The 17,993-nt window shown below is 40.5% G+C and overlaps 2 protein-coding genes across 2 annotated transcripts in view; both read right to left on the bottom strand.

Moving 5' to 3' along the window:
• Nucleotides 1–1,574: 1,574 nt before the first annotated feature.
• LOC307175491 (ankyrin-3-like) overlaps nucleotides 1,575–17,993 on the bottom strand; it is a 331,772-nt gene continuing 315,353 nt past the window's right edge. Inside the window, exons 43-44 of the mRNA XM_079900598.1 lie at nucleotides 16,777–16,867; nucleotides 1,575–2,944 (exon numbers count right to left, since the gene is read on the bottom strand). Of these exons, the coding sequence (XP_079756724.1) occupies nucleotides 16,799–16,867 (69 nt within the window). The 3' untranslated portion in view covers nucleotides 1,575–2,944; nucleotides 16,777–16,798. The remainder of the gene's footprint in view (nucleotides 2,945–16,776; nucleotides 16,868–17,993) is intronic.
• Nucleotides 11,333–12,676, bottom strand: LOC307175419 (non-histone chromosomal protein HMG-17-like). Its single transcript, XM_079900501.1, has one exon. The coding sequence runs from the start codon at nucleotides 11,793–11,795 to the stop codon at nucleotides 11,523–11,525; it is 273 nt and encodes a 90-aa protein (XP_079756627.1). The 5' UTR covers nucleotides 11,796–12,676; the 3' UTR covers nucleotides 11,333–11,522.

Here is a 17,993-nt window from a genome sequence, read left to right as displayed (position 1 = left end):
CAGAATCTGTCAATCACAGTTCATTTTTTTTAACAGCAATGTAAATCAAGGAAAGCTAAAATACATTTTCATAAGCTAGCAGGCTGAAGACTGTATACAACGCATGCCCACATTCAGTCCATGCACACATATATAAAGATATACATATACCTATGTATATGCAAATAAAATCGTGATTATCCTACTTTGGATACTTCCCTTTTTGAGTAAATTTATGAACTTTTGCTTGGCCTGAAGTTTAGCCCATCACGTGTCCCTAAAGTCAAATTTTCAGGTATATAAACATAACAACCATTTAATACCCAAACAAGTACACTTCACTGAATTTCTAGTTCAGGGTAAATACCTTTATGTCTAGGACTGTGAGTCAGAAATTCGTAACACTTAGATGGGAAGTTAGGATACCTGGATTTTAAAAAATCTTCCTGGGGCCTCGGTTTGCTCATCATAAGATGATTTTGATGCTGGGCTGAGGGCGCCCAATGAATATCTTTTTATTGGGGATGCCGTGCAAATGCAGTCTAGCCCCATTCTTTATGCACAGTAGATTCCCTATACATGTGTTCTGCATTGATACTGAAACCTGACTGGGAACAACTTGTCCCATTTGGCAATAATCCTAAATGACAGAAAACCTGTGACATTGCTGGATGGCTCTAAGCACCCACTGAATATTTATACAGGGACGATTACTATCAAAGACAGTATCTACTTCATAAAGTTGTTATGAGGACTGAGTTAATAAACGCAACATACTTAGAATCGTCTGGCATTCTGTGAGCATTCCAGTTGCAGCAATGGTGATGACAGTTGCTCCTACCACCATTACTATATGCCAGGCTCTGGGCTAGAATAAAAATGAAAACAGACACGGTCTCCGCCTTGTTGAGTTCATCATGTAGTGTGTGATCACAGACTCCAGCACCTACAGGCCAGCCAGGGCACTCACAGTGTGAGAAGTGGGGATGGGACTGGGTGCCTGGAGACCCCAGGCCTGGCTGGAGCGGGCAGGGGCAGTGTGGCCCAGCAGGTTGGGCCTTCTGGCAGTGAGACTTGTGGTTGCTAAATCTTGCTTTTCAAGAGAAGTTAGAAATTTGGGTTATTATGTGAAATCTCCCAGCTCACAAGCACGGACAGTGAATGTCAATTTAAAAACGATTGCTTTATGGGCTACAGACAACTGCTGTCTGAATGGTTCCTGAAAGTGCTCTTTTACAACTTCTGTACGTGCCAGCTGTTACAGCCCCAATTCTCCACGTTTTGGGGGGGCAGCTCATACCAGCTGTGGGCAAAGATCACTTGTCAGTCAGTCTGTAATTGTTGGCTTCTCAATGAAATGCACAGAATTTGTGTTAAGTTGGGAGTTGGCAGGGCAGGACTGAATGTTGGGGACTATCTCTTTAGTGACCACAGAGGCAGAGGCACGAAACGGGCTGGTGAGGAAGACGGCTGCGGCCAAGTGACAAGGAGTTAAGACAATTACCTTTTGCCAGAGAACACAAGGACACTGTAGAGCACAGATAGGTGAAGAGTTTAACACAATTTATTTTATGCTTAAATAATCGACTAGGTCATCCAGTGTATGGTTTCTCATACATATGTCATTAGAGCTATGTGTCAATAAATGCTGATTTTATATGAATATAATCAACAAATTAAAGAATTTCACCAAAACCCAAATAAAAATGCCCTTTAAAACACAGCAGCCTTATTAACCTAATATGACATGGCTAGAATGGTTACAAATGATTGGCTTACTGAAAGGTGTCTACATCTTACAGCCAGTACACGATACAGGAATAAGTTTACAGCGTGCTGCCATTCTACTAGCTAAGAATTTCTGTGCAGTCCACTGAAAATACCCCTGACAGGGGCCTCTTATGAGCACCATCCACCTCTAAAGCGGCAAGCATTACCCTTTTAAGCACTACCAGCACCCCCCTCCCCCTAAAGCAACTACCGTATAGGGTTTTTTTTTTCATTTTTAGGTCATTTCATTGAAAAATTGGCAATAGCAACAAATATTAGATGAAGGGCTTTGTGTTTACAGATAAAATCTTCTGTGTTGCAGTATACTGTAGTGTTTGCAAAATTGGAAAAGATTTAATCAAAATAAGGTGATACACATGCATCAAAATATTAGTATTCTGAAGAAAAATTTTTTTCACAGAACTACAGAATTCCTCATTTTGGGAATTATTTAAATTTGCAGCAGATTTTAAAGATTTGTTTTTTTAAAATCAAGCTAGCAGTTTTGCGTATACAAACATTATAATTGCTAATATACAAGAATCGGTGAAGATCCCCCTACCCATCACCCCTCCTCCTTCTTTTGGGGTGAAGTCACTTGAGACCCCCGTTATGTTAAATGCATCTGCAATATTCTCTTTGTGTTCTAAGAGGCAGTGCCTTATTGACATTTATTCCATTTTTTCTGTTAGAATTTATACAGTGTTATTATTTACAGCAAAACTATAGATGTTTTAAAAAAGAAACAAATAGTGTTTATACCCTGACAGTTTGGGTCCAAGAAAAATAAGGCGAGCTGTTGTGGATTTTTAGTAATTTTAGTGTTTCTCCATGATTTGATCATTCCATCTCCTTCTGTCTCTTCTGGCGGCAGGAATTTCTTCCTTTTGTAAATGACACCAAATTACTTGAGATAAACTGGTAACAGCATGGCTTCTCGTATATACACTGCATTGCTAATTGCACACGTGCCAATCCTGGGAATGAAAGTGAATTTTCATGCTCTGTAAATTGGCTCATGCTAAATTAAAATGTGGGTGGTTTTCTTTTCCTTTTTTTCTTTGTGCATAAAAAAAAAATCATGCCATTAATGTGTGGAAGCAGCAAACACACACACCCTTCTCCGTAAATTTTTACTTCCTGCTGACTTATCTTCCATGAATTTCTCAATACTGGCAATAAAAACAATATGATCCTGTGGATAGAGAAACAATAGGTGGTGAGTTTAGCTTTTTCCCCCCCTTCCTTTTATTTATTTATTTATTTTAAAGAACTTGCCAAAATCTTCCTTGCCATTCAGCAGAAATGCCTCAGAGAATGGGGGCCCTCGACTTCTTAATGGGGTGGTTTAACATACTTTTGACTGAGGCGATTTGCTAGATGCCTCAGGGAACAAAGCCCTGAAGTGTGCTAGAAAGCTCTTGGAAGGCAATGACCTTCTCTGGGTGACCCTGTCCCCTCCACAGAAGATCGTTTCCCGTATTAGGGGTTTCAGGGATGGAGTCGGAAAGATCCTCTTCTAGTTCTGAAGTCTCTGACGCTCAGGTCACTCACTCAGGTACTGGGGAAAGCCATTTGCAGACCTCTGGGCCTCAGTCTTATCTGTGAAGTAAGGAGGCTGACAAAGGTGCTCTGAGATTTCCATCCAAATGTCTGGGGTTTTCAAGGGCACACGGGGCCAGGGGTACGGAGTCAGGATGCAGCATCTCGGTCATGCCTCTGTGTTGTATGATAAACCTCTCACCCTGCAAAATGCAGCCTTTCAAGAAGGGAGAACAGTGTCCTTACTTCATTTACTATGAAATTGCTTTTCCATATGCAAATTCAAATGAAAGACTATCTTCTGCCATTGCAAAGAATACCTTCCCTTCTCCTGCCTCATGTCAGTCATGACAGGATAAATCAATTTTATTTGAGCTTTTTCATGGACACTCCACTAAGAACATCTTGCCCTACTGGATAATACCTGCATAAAGTTATCAGTGTTTCAGAGCCAGTCTTAATAAGTCAAAATAAATCAACATCCTTTGGCAGAGGTTTTCATACTCTTGTGCAGTATTGTTCTTGGTAGGAACTCCTCCTCCATAAAACAAAGTTCTTCCTTCGTATGTCCCTTCCTCCCCAGCAGTGTGAAAGGGTGACACCTGAATGCCTGCCCGAGAACAAGACATAGGCCCTAGAGAAAAGGCGAGTCAGGCAAGATGAATTTTGGGAACAACCCTGTTCACTCCCATACATGCAACAGACTATTTTTGCAGGTCCAGGAGAACCTCTAGAATTCTGCTTCTGTTGGGGCCTGAAAGTGTTCTCAGTGACCTTGAGGTTGCTTACTTACCCCAGACAAGTTTCTTTCCCTTTAGGTGGGTCACCCAGGCTGCCTTGGCTTCTGTAAACATGTTAGTACAGCACTTCCTCTGTCTGCCCCACCATGGTCCTGCCTTCCTTTTTTGTATTAAAAGTGGCACTGACCTCCATGCCCCAGGTCACTAAAGCTTGGAGCCAAGAATATCAAAGTATCAATTCCTTCTGGGGTGATTTCAACACCTGCCCCACTCCCATGACTCTGCAGAGGTTCCAGAGAAGGAAAGTGACTCATTTGGGCAGGCCATGTCCCAGAGAATGTGCAAATCCGAGTAAGAAGATCAGGATTTTCTCACCTCTGCTTTTACCATCTATTCCTAACCTTCCAGGCACCAGGCTTCTCAGACGCTCCTATGATAATGCTACCCTGGTGATCTCACTTTGTTTTCTTAGGGAGAATTCTTAGCAATTTTTTTCTAATTGACCCTCCCCCCAACTTTTTACAGCTTAACTGATATATCATTTATATACCATATCATTCATCTATTATATATAGCTTGATAATTTTTAGTAAATGTATATAGATGTGCAGTCATCACTACAGCCCAGTTGAACTTTTTTTGTTTTGCTTCATCTTCCAAAAACCAGTCCAGCTTCCCAATTAATCTTGCAATAAGAAGCAAGGTCTTTCTCTTAGCACCTCAATGCATGCGAACATTATCTTTCTAGAAATAGTGGATATGATTCTATAATTAAAAAAAACTATTATGCCCATTTATATTCAGGTATAATGTGGGTGATAGTTTAAAAGGTTGGGTGTTACTTGCCCTTATAAATCTCTCTTGTTCTTGGTCACGCAATCAGGGTGTGTAGGCCCCAGCTACACGGGGTGCAGGAAGGTTATTCACTGGGCAAAAGCCTATACCAAGTACAGTGTTGCACAAAAAGCATGAGCGCTTTGGCTGACTGGCTGTGGACCTGTTACAGAATACTGACAGTGTATAAACTGTGGTGAGATTGCCATCTGATGGAAAGGCGCAAGGGCAGGATCCATCAAGGTGACATTTCAGAAATAGGATTTGAGTCATCTTCTCTTTCCGGGTTTAGACAGTGGATCTGAGAGAGAAGCATTTGCATGGAGGAATCTGTCTGTCCTTGGGTTTTCATGCTTTTCAAACCCAAATGTAGTGGAAAACAAGGCAGAAAACCAATCGTTCCATTTAGTCATTTCACTATACATTTTTTAAAATTTTAAGAAACATTTAAAATATAGAAAAACAGCTATTCATCGGATTCTCATGGTTATATTTCAGGTTATATTTCACAGATGAATGTTGTACTTTCCATGTCACATTTTCAAGTCAGGAATATATTTAGGTTAAAACCAACCTTTCCTCTATAGGTTCACATACTGGTGGTATTTAGCCCCTAGTGGCTAGCTAAAACAAACCCACCAACAACCCCCCCCCCCCCGCCGCTCCACACACACCCCCTTACGCCTTTAGCGCTCTGCAGTTCATCCCAATAAACCTTTTCATGCTTAATGACCATACTCTCCACTGAAAAGCACTGTTTGACAATCTCCACTGCTTCTCAAACTTGGGTACACATTAGAATTATCTGGGGAGATTTAAAAAATCCCAGTGTCCAGGCCACTTCCCTTACCAGTTTATTTAGAATTTCTTGGGGTGGTGCCCAGCATCAAACACTTAAAAAAGAAAACCAAAAAACCTCTGTAGATGATTCCGATGTTCGGCCAAGATTAAGGGCCAGCGATACATTCTGGAGCAGCACTTCCCAAAGCTTAAAGTGCATACGTATCACCCCGGGATCTTCAAATGTGGATGCTGGTCGAGGAGTCAGGGTGAGCCCAGAGATGCTGCGTTTCTAACAAGACTCCCAGGTGATGGCGATACTGCTGGTCCACAGACCATACTGGAGGGTCTAGAGGATCTAGACTACAGGCCAGTCATCAGCCCGTTGGTTTCTAACTTCCTTTTCTTTGCTCACGATTTCATTATCCACTTATAATCCCCTGCTGTCATCTTCATTTACCTCTAACTTCTCTTTACTCTTCAGGTGTGTTTCAAATGCCATCTCCTTGAAAGTGTGGTCTATCTTCTCCCTAGTGAGATCCACCTTTGCAGGCTCTTTTTTTTTTTTTAATATTTATTTATTTATTTGGCTGTACTGGGTCTTAGTTGCAGCATGCAGGATCTTTAGTTGCATGCAGCATGTGGGCTCTACTTCCCTGACCAGAGATCAAACCCAGTCCCCCTGCATTGGGAGCGCAGAGTCTTAGCCACTGGACCACCGGGGAAGTCCCTGTAGGCTCACTCTTACTCATCTTTAAAGACTTAGCTGTGTTATGCCCTAAGGAAAGTCTTTTCTGATATGCCTTCCCTATAGCCCACTGAGAACAGAGAATTTGTTATTCTAGTTCTCTTCCTAACCCACCTCTCTCTTTCCTTTCCTTCTCCTTTTCTCTCTCTCTTCTTAAGGAAGTCATGGAGCTAAAAACATTTTTTCCTAAGCATTAATTCTAACTACTTTATGTAATCATAATAAACTACTGCACCATTTAAAAATAATTCCCAGTTTGTGTAGATTTGTTCTTCAACTAATACCAATAAGTGGGACTTAATTTTTGTTTGTTCTTTTCTAGTGACTTGTGATTAAAAAAATATCTGAGGTCACAGGGCCAGTTTTACAAAAATGAAAAGTAATTACTGGTAAAGTACTGATGTACATGTTGGCTATAGAAGAAAAATATAACCCTAATAAAGTTGTATAGTTAACTTAGTAGTACAACTAATAATGTTGTTATTATTAACAGGCACTGTTCTAAGGTGGAACTCATTTAATCCTAATAAGAGCGAGGTACTATCTCTTCCATTTTACAAATAAGAAAATAGAGCCATACAGCTATTATACTGGTGGCACATTTAGTACATGGGCGAGCCAGAATTGGAAGTCGAGCCACCTGGCTCTAGACCCCTGCTTTTGGTTAATTAGGGATTTTTTTAAAGGGAAAGAAAAATGAAGAACACTACATAAAAACATTATCTACTTCAGATGGATTCTGGAAAAGATTCTGGAGGGCAGGGTCCTGAATCTGGAGTGAAGCAATTCAGACCATAGTTCTGACTTCCTGGAAGCAGAATCAGGAGGTCTAGGTCACAAACCGAACATGTCATTTATTAACTGTAGCTTCGGCGATTTTGCTCTCTCTCCTTAGTAAAGAGGAATGAGAATACCTATTTTAATGATTTCCCAGGGCTACTGTGAGAAGCGAGTCATAGGAAATAATTGAAAGTGTTCTGAATTATAAACCGACGTGACACGCAGAGGACTTCAGCGATGCTGCTGTCCCGACCTCTCCCACTGTTGTGCTCTAGCACACCTGGCGGCTGCTGCTCTGTCCACTGGCCTCCTGAATCCAGGCTCTTCGGGTGCTAGTCTCGGCTCTTGTCTCACCTCTCTCTTTTTAAAAAATCTACATCATTTTTAAAGAATTGAAGTAGAGTTGATTTACAATCTTGTGTCAGTTTCACGTGTACAGCACAGTGATTCAGTTATATATACATATATATTCTTTTTCAGATTCTCTTCCATTGCAGGTTATGACAAGCTATTAAGTAGAGTTCCCTGTGCTATGCAGTAGGTCCTTGTTGTTTACCTGTTTTATATACAGTGGTGTGTATATGTTCATCCCAAGCTCCTGATTTATCTTCCTGCCCCCACCTCTTAGCACTACTAATAATAGCTGAATTTACAGAGGGCTTACTCTGGGCTTGCCAGTCACTGTTAAGTGATTTACATGGATTCACTTGTTTAATTCTAACGACAGTTCTGTGAGATATGTTACTCTTATCCTAATAGAGGCGAGGAAATTAAGGCACAGAAGTGAAATAAGCTGGCTAAGCTTACACAGCTAGTAAGCGTGTGATTTACGTTCACTCAGGCCACTTCTATAACCACGTTAAGATTGCTAGCCCAGATTTCTCTTCCTCATCACTGACAAATATTTAAGGCACTACAGATTGACCTATTTCAGTCCCGAATTTTGTTTTCCTTTTCTTAGCTTCTATATTTTTGTTAGTAGTTACACACAGGATCACAACCCTCACTCCCTCTATGGAATTAATCTGGTTGTTATACTTCTGAAATGTCCCTCACATCAGCCCTCTCCTTTCTGTCGTCTCTGCCCAGGATCAGGCCCTCATCCTGTCTCATAACTGGGGTCCTCGTGTTCAAACTCTCCTCACCACTAACTCCCTCTCCTACCACTAGGGTTACCTGAATCCCAACTGACTGTATTATTCTCCTTCGACAACACTTCCAGTGGTACCTTACTGTCTCTGGGATAAAGGCCAAACTCCTGAGCATAGCACATATCACACTGCCCAGTCTTAAATCCTACCCTTTCTTCAAAAGCCAGTTCAAATATGCACTTCAAGAAGCTTTGCAAGATCTCCTCCATTGGTGTTTACTACATCTTCCAGTGGATTCTCCTAGCGATATTTTTATATCTTTTATCATAGCTCTGTGCTTTGATTTGTGTAACTTACTATCATGTTTGCCTCTTGGACTAGACTGTACAGTTATATGCCCTCAAGTGAGTGGTGATGCTGGGGATAATGTCTTTTTTTTTTTAATATATTTTTAAAAATTGAAGTAGAGTTGATTAACAATGTTGTGTTAGATTCAGGTGTACAGCAAAGTGATTTAGTTATATGTATATATATTCTTCTTCAGATTCTCTTCCCTTATAGGTTATTACAAAATATTGAGTATAGTTCCAGGTTCTATACAGTAGGTCCTTGTTGATTATCTATTTTATATACAGTAGTGTGTATATATCAATCCCAACCTCCTAATTTGTCCCTCCCCCTCTCCTCCCTTTGGTAACCATATGCTTGTTTTCTATGTCTGTGAGTCTCTGTCTTGGAAATAAGTTCATTTGTATCTTTTTTTTTTTTTAAGAGTTCACATATAAGTGATATCATATGATATTTATCTTTGTCTGGCTTACTTCACTTAATATGATCATCTCTAGGTCCATCCATGTTGCTGCAAATGGCATTATTTCATTCTTTTTTTAATGGCTGAGTAATATTAGGATAATGTCTTCAATGCTGGACTCCCCCGACCACCTACACAGTGTGTGTCACAAACTAAGAAGTAAAGGGGCTCTAAATGTGCATGGTCAGTTATTTACAAAAGCTTATCAGCTAATCTGCATTATAGGAAAGTTTCTTTCATCCACTGATACTAAACTGCATGGATTAAAATATTTTGGGTAAAACCAAACAAATATACTAGAGGACCAGGGGCACAGGGGAAAAAATGAGCAAGAACCAGCAGAAACAGTCCTGCACTGGGTTCCAATTTAGAATTATTATACACAGAATATGAGAGAACTACATTTATAATGCATAAAGGAATAAAAGTAAGATTAGAAATATCTTCAGAAAAGAATATGCTATGAAAAAAATTTAAAAGTATATACTAGAGGGCCGAGGCTGAATATGATTACAGATTAGAGGAGCTAGCACAGCTTGGAGATCTCTAGGAAGGAAGAGGTCAGAGGCAACCTTTTACAGCTCTCTATTCCTCTTCAAAATGTTGTTCTTTGGGGCTCGATCCTGAGCCCCTTCTTTGCTCACTTTCACTTTCTCCCTAGGTAATCACACCTATTCTCTGGTGTTCCCTTTCTCTGATATTCAGTATTCACCTCTTTAGTGATAACACTCACATTTTTATACGCCTAGTCCAACCTTTCCTCAAAGCTCCAGACTTGTGTATCGACAAAAGCCTGAGTGCTTGATATTCTTCTTAAAACCCATCCTGTTTCTTTTTCCACCGCCCACCTGCTTACCCTTGAAACCTTGAGTCAAGGCATCATCCTTGACTCAACCCTTCTTCTCCATCCTAACCCCAAGCCATCAGATGCTGTTGACTTTCCTAAAACTGCTGCCCAGGTCCTAGCCCTGCCACCATGGTGGCTTAGCTGGACTACAGCAATAACCTCCTAGCTCACCTACTTCAGTTTATTCTTGTTTTCCCTCCAATCCTTCTCTACATAGCTGGTGTGCTTAAAAAAATAAGTAAAACATCAGGTCAGACTCTTGCTTGAAATCTTTCAAAGGCTTCACATTTTTTTTAGAATGAAATCCAAATCCTATATTCTGGCCTATGATGAGGCATTTCTCACTTCATCATGGGCCTGCCTCACCCCCCACCAGCTCATCAGGCTCTGTTACACTAATCTTCTTTCATTTCCTCAAACGTGTTAGGCCTTTTCCTGCCTCAGGGCTCTTGCACACTTTGTACTCTCTGCTGGAGTCCTCTTCTCCTTCTCCCCATTCTTTACATTGTTGGCACCACCTACGAGGTCTTAGCATAAATGTCATGACTTCCGAGGGACTTTCCCCAGCCCCCAAGTCTAAATATGTTTCTGTGCTACTCTTCCATTGGATCTTGGAGTTTGCATTTTTAGCCCTTAAACAATTCATGTTCCATCTCTTTCCCCCTTGCATGCTGAGAGATGCAGAAGGGCAGGGGCCGTGGAGGTTTTATTCACCACTGTATATTATTACTAGCCTTTTCGCTCTAAACAAGGTGGAAGGTCAAGTCCTTTTTTTTTTTCCCAAACTGTATCCAGCTTTATTAAAGATACTTTTCATAAACAATCGTGGTATTTCAGGCAGGACATGGGCAGACAATCGTTAACAGTATACAACAACTTTCAAACTCCCTTTTGCAATGGACTACCAAAATCAGAAAGCCACTATAAAACCCCATGAAGTCTTCATGTGATGCTCTGAACAGGGAAAGTTTAGAGTGAGGGTTGACACTTCACATTTAGTATGTTGTTTAACAACTTTTCACAAGCCGACCCTGACTTTCAGGAAATGGAAATGAAAATGGCAAAAGTATCAATCTGAAGATCCACAATCTAAAGAAGGAGCCGCTGCTCTTTTGAGGGACGCCATCTCAGTGGTGACAATGCGAAGTCCAGATTGCCTGACACACTGGTAACCAACTTTGGGGGGTCAGGTTCCAACAGGTCTCTGGGTTTAAGAGAGTCAAGTCTATGCTGAAGGTGGAGAGGGAGAAGAGGACATAAAAACTAATTTTAGTTTTTCCACACCACAAGGCGTTTGTGCCAAGGTGGCTACTGTGTGTCAACATCAAGGAACCCCTCCTTCCTGGGAACCAGGAGGAAGTGTCTCAAAACCAGACGGGAAAGGTGTTTCTTTCCCATGTCAATCCAGCTTCAGAGACAATCTATTAGTGACATGTGCTCTTCCCCCAAAAAACAACAACGAAGTGTTCTGTATGCTAACAACATAGCTTAAAAGAAAAAAAAGTAAAACAAAATTCTGCATTTTTATAAAACTTGATTAAAAAATAGTATTTCAAACTGTACAGTCACCAGAAGTACACAGTTGTCAAAAATGCACACTTCACTTGGCCTCTCCAGCACCCTCAGCTTTCTGTGCCTGGTCTGTTTCGGCATCTCCGTTTTCTGCAAGGTTATTCCCATCCTTGCCAGCATCAGCTTTCCCCCTTTTCCTTTTGGGTACTTTCTCTCCCTTCTTTGCAGGGGTCTTTTTAGGCTTGGGCTCTGGCTTTGGAGGAGCAGGTTTAGCAGATAACCTTGCAGGTCTTCTCTGTGGTTCATCCTTCACCTTGGTTTTATCTCGTTTAGCATCCCCTTCAGCCTTTCTCTTGGGCATGGTGGTGACGGCGGCGGGACGTAGGCGCTGGACACGGGGATGCAGTGGCGCGCGGCTTTGGCCAGTGCAGGGGTCGCTCTCGCCTCTTCTTCACACTGCTGGCCACGTCCTTTTTAGAAGGCGTGAATGAAATGAGTCAACTTTTTGGCCTCAGATAAAGTGTTTCCCCCGGCAAGCCTCGTGCTGTTGCTGCTGCTCTTGGCTTCCATGTGGCTGTGAGATCCTGAGCATTTCCCTAAAAGAGGTTTACAATACAGCTGTTCCAGTCTTTTCCAACGTGTGTCTGGGGTACCTCCGTTGTCACAGCCTCACTAATCAGCTAATGGTATTTTTGAAGGTTATGGCTATGAAGTTTTGCTTTATTTAAAAAAACTAAACCAAAAAACTGAGTACTTTCACTGTGTATTGTATGAAGAAATTAACTACAGTTTGCGTTTGTACGTACATTTGATTCAAAATTTGCTTTTAGGTTTCTGATAATCATCAAGTACTATTCAACTATTAATATGAGTAATAGTTAAGAGCTAGGCTCTGGTTAAGTTAAAATTTTATCCTTTTGCTCATTAACTATAGGACCTTGGGTAACTCATTTAATTCTTCTAAGCTTCAGTTTCCTTGTTTATTAAAAAAGAGATAATAGTACTTACGTTATAGCATTGTTTTGGGGACTATATGAGGTAATGTATGTAATGATCTTACCTAGTACCTGGCATACAGTAATCTTTCATAGAATATGACTATTATTATTATTATTCTAACTAATTTTAGAAAGACAGCTTAGTGGAATCGGACACTAGGTGAAGTGTCAATAATCTTGAGGCCAAGTCCTAGTTCTTCCAGTCACAGCTGTTTGAAAGAAGAAATGTCAGATGACCTCTCCAAGCCATAGTATCCTCATCTGTAAAAGGTAGCAATCAAAATCGGTCTCCTCTTCCTGGAGGCTTGTTTGAAGGATTAAATAAGACAAAAATGTAAATGCGTTTTATAAACTATAAATCACTATATATTACGTATAAATTTTATACTTATTTTAAGCCATCAGCTTTTCCCTTACATTAAAAATAGGATGGCTGTGACTCAGTATTAAAGAAAAGCAGGTATAGGGTTCAGATAGCTCAAAATTCAACTGGTTACAAAATGCAGAATAAAAATTTTGATGTCACCATCTGAGACTCAGTGAAACTGGGTCACATTCCGTGTGCTTAGTTGTTCTTTAAAAAAAAAAGACAGCAGGGCCATAAGAACTTTCAATATACTTGCAAATTGATTTTTCCAGAGCACACATTCAGTGTCCTGGAATTCCAGGCAGTCTTCTTGGACTCATTTCCTAAATTCACTTATGAAAGGCAAATACCACCCTGGAGAGTAAAATGAGGCTTGCAGTCAAATCGCTGTTCTTTCCATCTGACACATTAAGTTTGCTTTATGCTGAAGCTATTTTCACATTCATATGAATTCTCCTAGTGAGTTTCTCTGTCCTTTGAGTGGTGTAGCAAGTGAGCCAAGGCCCTGCCAACTGCTTTACAGGGTGGATTATTTATCATCTTAAAGTCTCTTGTACATTTAGTGACCTAGTCATTTCTGTATTAATTCACTCTAAAGGACCCTGGAAGCACAGCACTGTCATATATTTTTTGGTATCATTTATTCATAGATATTAGGTATATATTACTCTAGAAAAATGGCTCAGCTGGTGTCGATAACCTTTTTGGTTCTGTCCCACCCAGAGTCTGAGTCTATTACTGAACAAGTTGCTAAACTTTTAGGGGCACACTAAAGCTGACTGAAGTCTCTTCTAGGTTTTTTTTTTTTTTTTTTTTTTGCGTTATGCAGGCCTCTCACTGTTGTGGCCTCTCCCGTTGCGGAGCACAGGCTCCGGATGCGCAGGCTCAGCGGCCATGGCTCACGGGCCTAGCCGCTCTGTGGCGTGTGGGATCTTCCCGGACCAGGGCACGAACCCGTGTCCCCTGCATTGGCAGGTGGACTCTCAACTACTGCGCCACCAGGGAAGCCCTCTTCTAGTTTAATTTGTCAGAATTGCTTAAACAGCAATTTAAGACTGCAAAATCATGCTTAGTGTTTTATTAATCTGCTGTATAGCCAAAGCAGTCTTGAGAAAGAAGAACAGAGCTAGAGTTATCATGCTCCCTGACCAGACTATACTACAAAGCTACAGTAATCAAAACAGTATGGAACTGGCACAAAAACAGACACATGGATCAATGCAACAGAATAGAGACCCCAGAAATAAACCCACACACTTATGCTCAGTTAATCTTTGACAAAGCAGGCAAAAATATACAAAGGAGAAAAGACAGTCTCTTCAATAAATGATGTTGGTAAAACTGGACAGCTACATGTAAAAGAATAATATTAGAACATTTTCTCACAACATATTAAAAAAAAACCCTAAAAATAGATTAAAGACCTAAAAGTAAGACTGGAAACCATAAAAGTCCTAGAAGAAAATATAGAATACTCTTTGACATAAATTGTAGCAATAGTTTTTTGGATCTGTCTCCTAAGGCAGAGGAAACAAAAGCAAAAATAAACAAATGGGACAGAGGAGTGGATAAAAAAGATGTGGTACATATATACAATGGAATATTACTCAGCCATTAAAAATGAAATTCTGCCATTTTCAACAACATGGATGGACCTGGAGGGTATTATGCTTAGTGAAAGAAGTCAGAGAAAGACAAATACTCTGTTATTACTTATATGTAGAATCTAAAACATATCCAAATGAATATAACAAAACAGAAAAAGACTCACAGATATAGAGAACAAACCAGTGGTTAACCAGTGGGGAGAGGGAAGGCAGGAGGGGCAAGACACGGGTAGGGGATTAAGAGGTGCAAACTACTATGTATAAAATAAATAAGCTACAAGGATATATTGTATAGCACAGGGAAATATAGCCAATATTTTATAACAACTTTAAATGGAGTATAATCTATAAAAATTTTGAATCACTGTGTTGTACATCTGAAACTAATATTATAAATCGTCTACACCTCAATTTAAAAAAATCTTGTATATGTCTTTTACCAGATTCAGCTGTAAGACACGCATAATGGGTGGGTTCATTCTAGATATTGCTACACTGATGTCATCCTTAATTTTCTCATCTCTCACCCTTGTCATCTGACAAAAAGCAATTCATGTCGCTATCTCTCGAGTCAGCCTACCTCTTACCATCCTTACTGCCCAAGCCAGCATCTTCAGTAGTTTAATAGGTTTTCTGCTCATCCATTATTGCCACCTCCAATTCATTCTGTGCCCTGCAGCTAGAGTGTGTGATGAGAACCTAAACTTTTAGTGAAAAAAGGCTTATGAGGCCCGGATATTCCGATTTTTCCTACCTCTCCAGACACAATGACAAAACCTTCTGCAGGCTACACCGAACTGTTCTCCTTTCTTGTTTCTTCCCAGTTCTGGCCTTTGCAGAACGCTAGAGCCTGTGCCTAGGAGGCTACCCCAAACACCATCAAATTTCCTCCCCTTCATCCAGATGAATCCTGTTCATCCTTTAAAACTAATCTCAAGCATCATTTTCTTAAGGAAACCTTCCCTGTCACCCTCAGACCAGGTCAGATCTCCAGTTAACAGGGTTGAGTGTGTGGGCTCCAGAGGCAGCCTGTTAGGGTTTGTATCCTGTTTCTGCCACTTTTTATTTAGGTGACCTTGGGCAATTTGGGGCCTGTTAAATGGGGATGATAAAGGCACCGATCCAAGTGAATTAAATGAAGAGTACACCTGAAACACTGGAAGAGTACGTATGGATAGCAAATACTGTTACTTCCAGAGCACTCTGCAGTTCTTAGGAGTTTTCTCAATGCCTTAAATACTGAAGTGACTGACTACCGTTAAATCTCCAAAACGTAAGGTCAGCGAGGGCCAGTACCTCCCTAGTGCTGTTTACCGATGATTTCCCAGTGCCTAGGCAGAAAGCGTCACAGAGAGGAAGGGAAATAAATCTTTAAGTGAATAAATAAAGAAGAAGCTGTTTTTGGAGGTGGAGGGATTAAGAATTTCTTTGGGCCTTAGTTACAGTTACCTTGCATACAAAATTTGGGGCAGTGAGACTCCGTGATTTCTCAGTTCCTTACAGCAGCACTCCAAGTACCAGGATTCTGGTAACTGGGGAACAGTTGATGAGTGAAAGTGGAAACTGGGATCTGTTTGCTTTGTTACTTGGGGCTAGGAGAACTGTTGGTGAGCAGCCCTAAAGGACTCATCCTGCTTTACCTCACAGACTTACACAGAGCTTTTCAAAGCTCTATCAATGGGCTTTTGAATTGTAGCTACATAGAAAGAAACAGCACAAAGTTCAGAAAACAGTGTTAGAGGAAAATATCCTTCTCCGTGAAGAAAAGTTCAGACAACCTTAAACAAAGCTCACTAAACATTTTAACTTAGAAAACATAGTAGTGCCATTAACCTCCTATTTCATTTGCTTTGGTTTATACAGAATATCTGAAGTAGGATATAGGGATTTTGCTCATTTAAGCTCGGCAACCACTGTATTTCAACCAAAATTATATTCTTAGGTGCTGTTGTGGTAAAATGGTGAAAAGCTGGTCAATACAAATCTCCAAATACATTTGTATGAACTGTTTGTTGCCAAATAGTCTTCCTGTTAGAGTGAATAATGCTACTGCACTTCATACTGAGCCTTCGCTCTTAAGAGAAGACTCAAGATCACTATTTACATTTGCTTCTGCAACCATCATTTATATTTAAATTCCTAATTTGTGAAGAGGTTTATGGACTGTGAGCTAGAGGCCTTGGTTTTCGCGTGCAGATGTACGTGTATATGAACATGAAAATGACCACCAACTGCTTGTTGGATATTCAAAGCTGCAATTCAGTGAAAAAGAGAGGAAGGGGGTGGCGGGGGGATGGAATCACTTATTTGGTGAAATTAGAAGTTTCACAGGAAGTTACGTCTTACTGTTGTTGATAAGAGCACACTTACCACCTTGACTGACCATTTACTGTTATGAGTGACTCTTCTTTTCCACATGCCGGATTTCTTTCTTCGTCTTCATCTTATAACCTTCTCCCTGCTTTAAAAGGAATGTACACGTTAAGATTTCATGGTGAAAGGGTTTTCGTTAAAAAGCAGTTTCCATTCTGGTCCCTTGAGGCTGGATTAGGATAAGCGAAACACAGTTTCAAGTACTTTGTCACTTCACGTCCCCAGATATAATCTATTTGCCTCAACCACACAGCTCAGCAGCATCAGGGCGAGTGGGAGAGCACCGTCAGAAGGAATACGTTACTGTACTTCACAATAATTCAGTAGGTTAGTGATCAGTCAAACAACTGGACAGCCTGTCCAGTTCCTGTAAAACTAGAAGAAATCATCACTAAAACTCTCAAGGCACTCAAACCCCAATTATAAAAATATTAGTAAGTTATAATTTATGCCTTTTTAAGCCAGCAGAATGTTAAATAATCTGTTGTAATGAGACTGAAATTTCTCAGTAAAGCACTAATCATGAACTAAAGACCATGGAAATGCTGTTGAGCTGAGAGACTTTTTCTTTTTTAATTTGTGGAATTACCAAGCCCGTCCTCTTACTCCAGACCAAGCAGGCATCCCTTTTCCATAAAATAAGACCTGTCCTCACCAAGCACCAAGGACACACTTCTCTGAGAGCAAAGTGGTTCCACAGATACTCAGCTTTTACCCTTTACCCTCTTTATAATGGAAAACACAGTAGCCTTTCCAATTTTCTGATTTACTCCTTCTGAGAAATTTTCAGTTTACTTTTTTCTTATGTAAACACTGGCTATTGAAGTTTCTGTTTTTTAAATGAAAAGGGTAAAGGTCTCAGAAAGGGAAAGAAATGAAAAATAACCAGAGATGTTTTCTGTGGGAGCTAGAGATTCACTTGCTGAGTTACACTGCTCAGTGATGACTTTAGTTCTTTAACTGGCACATTGGAAATGGGCTGTTATTAACCCAGAGAGGAGAATCCTCCTCAGGTTAAGATGGGGGAATTCACATTTCCCTGTAGAATATACTGGAAAGAGAAAATGTATAGATTAGATGTAAGGATTTTGAGACGAGCTTTTTGTCATTCTAACTTTTAATTAAACCCTGTGCATTGGCTGGAAACAAGTGCTCTCTCTCTGGGTCCCAAGTAGGCTGCAGGTAAAGCACTGGGCAGGGGTGGGGCATGGCCG

This window comes from Stenella coeruleoalba (assembly GCF_951394435.1).
Source record: "Stenella coeruleoalba genome assembly, chromosome: 16".
In the NCBI taxonomy this organism is placed as follows: Eukaryota; Metazoa; Chordata; class Mammalia; order Artiodactyla; family Delphinidae; genus Stenella; species Stenella coeruleoalba.
Note: the sequence above shows the minus strand (reverse complement) of the source record. Positions and strands in the feature narration are given on the sequence as shown.

What these genes read in the sequence shown, in the direction of transcription:
- LOC307175419 (XM_079900501.1), bottom strand. Translation starts at nt 11,795, where the DNA reads ATGCCCAAGAGAAAGGCTGAAGGGGATGCTAAACGAGATAAAACCAAG.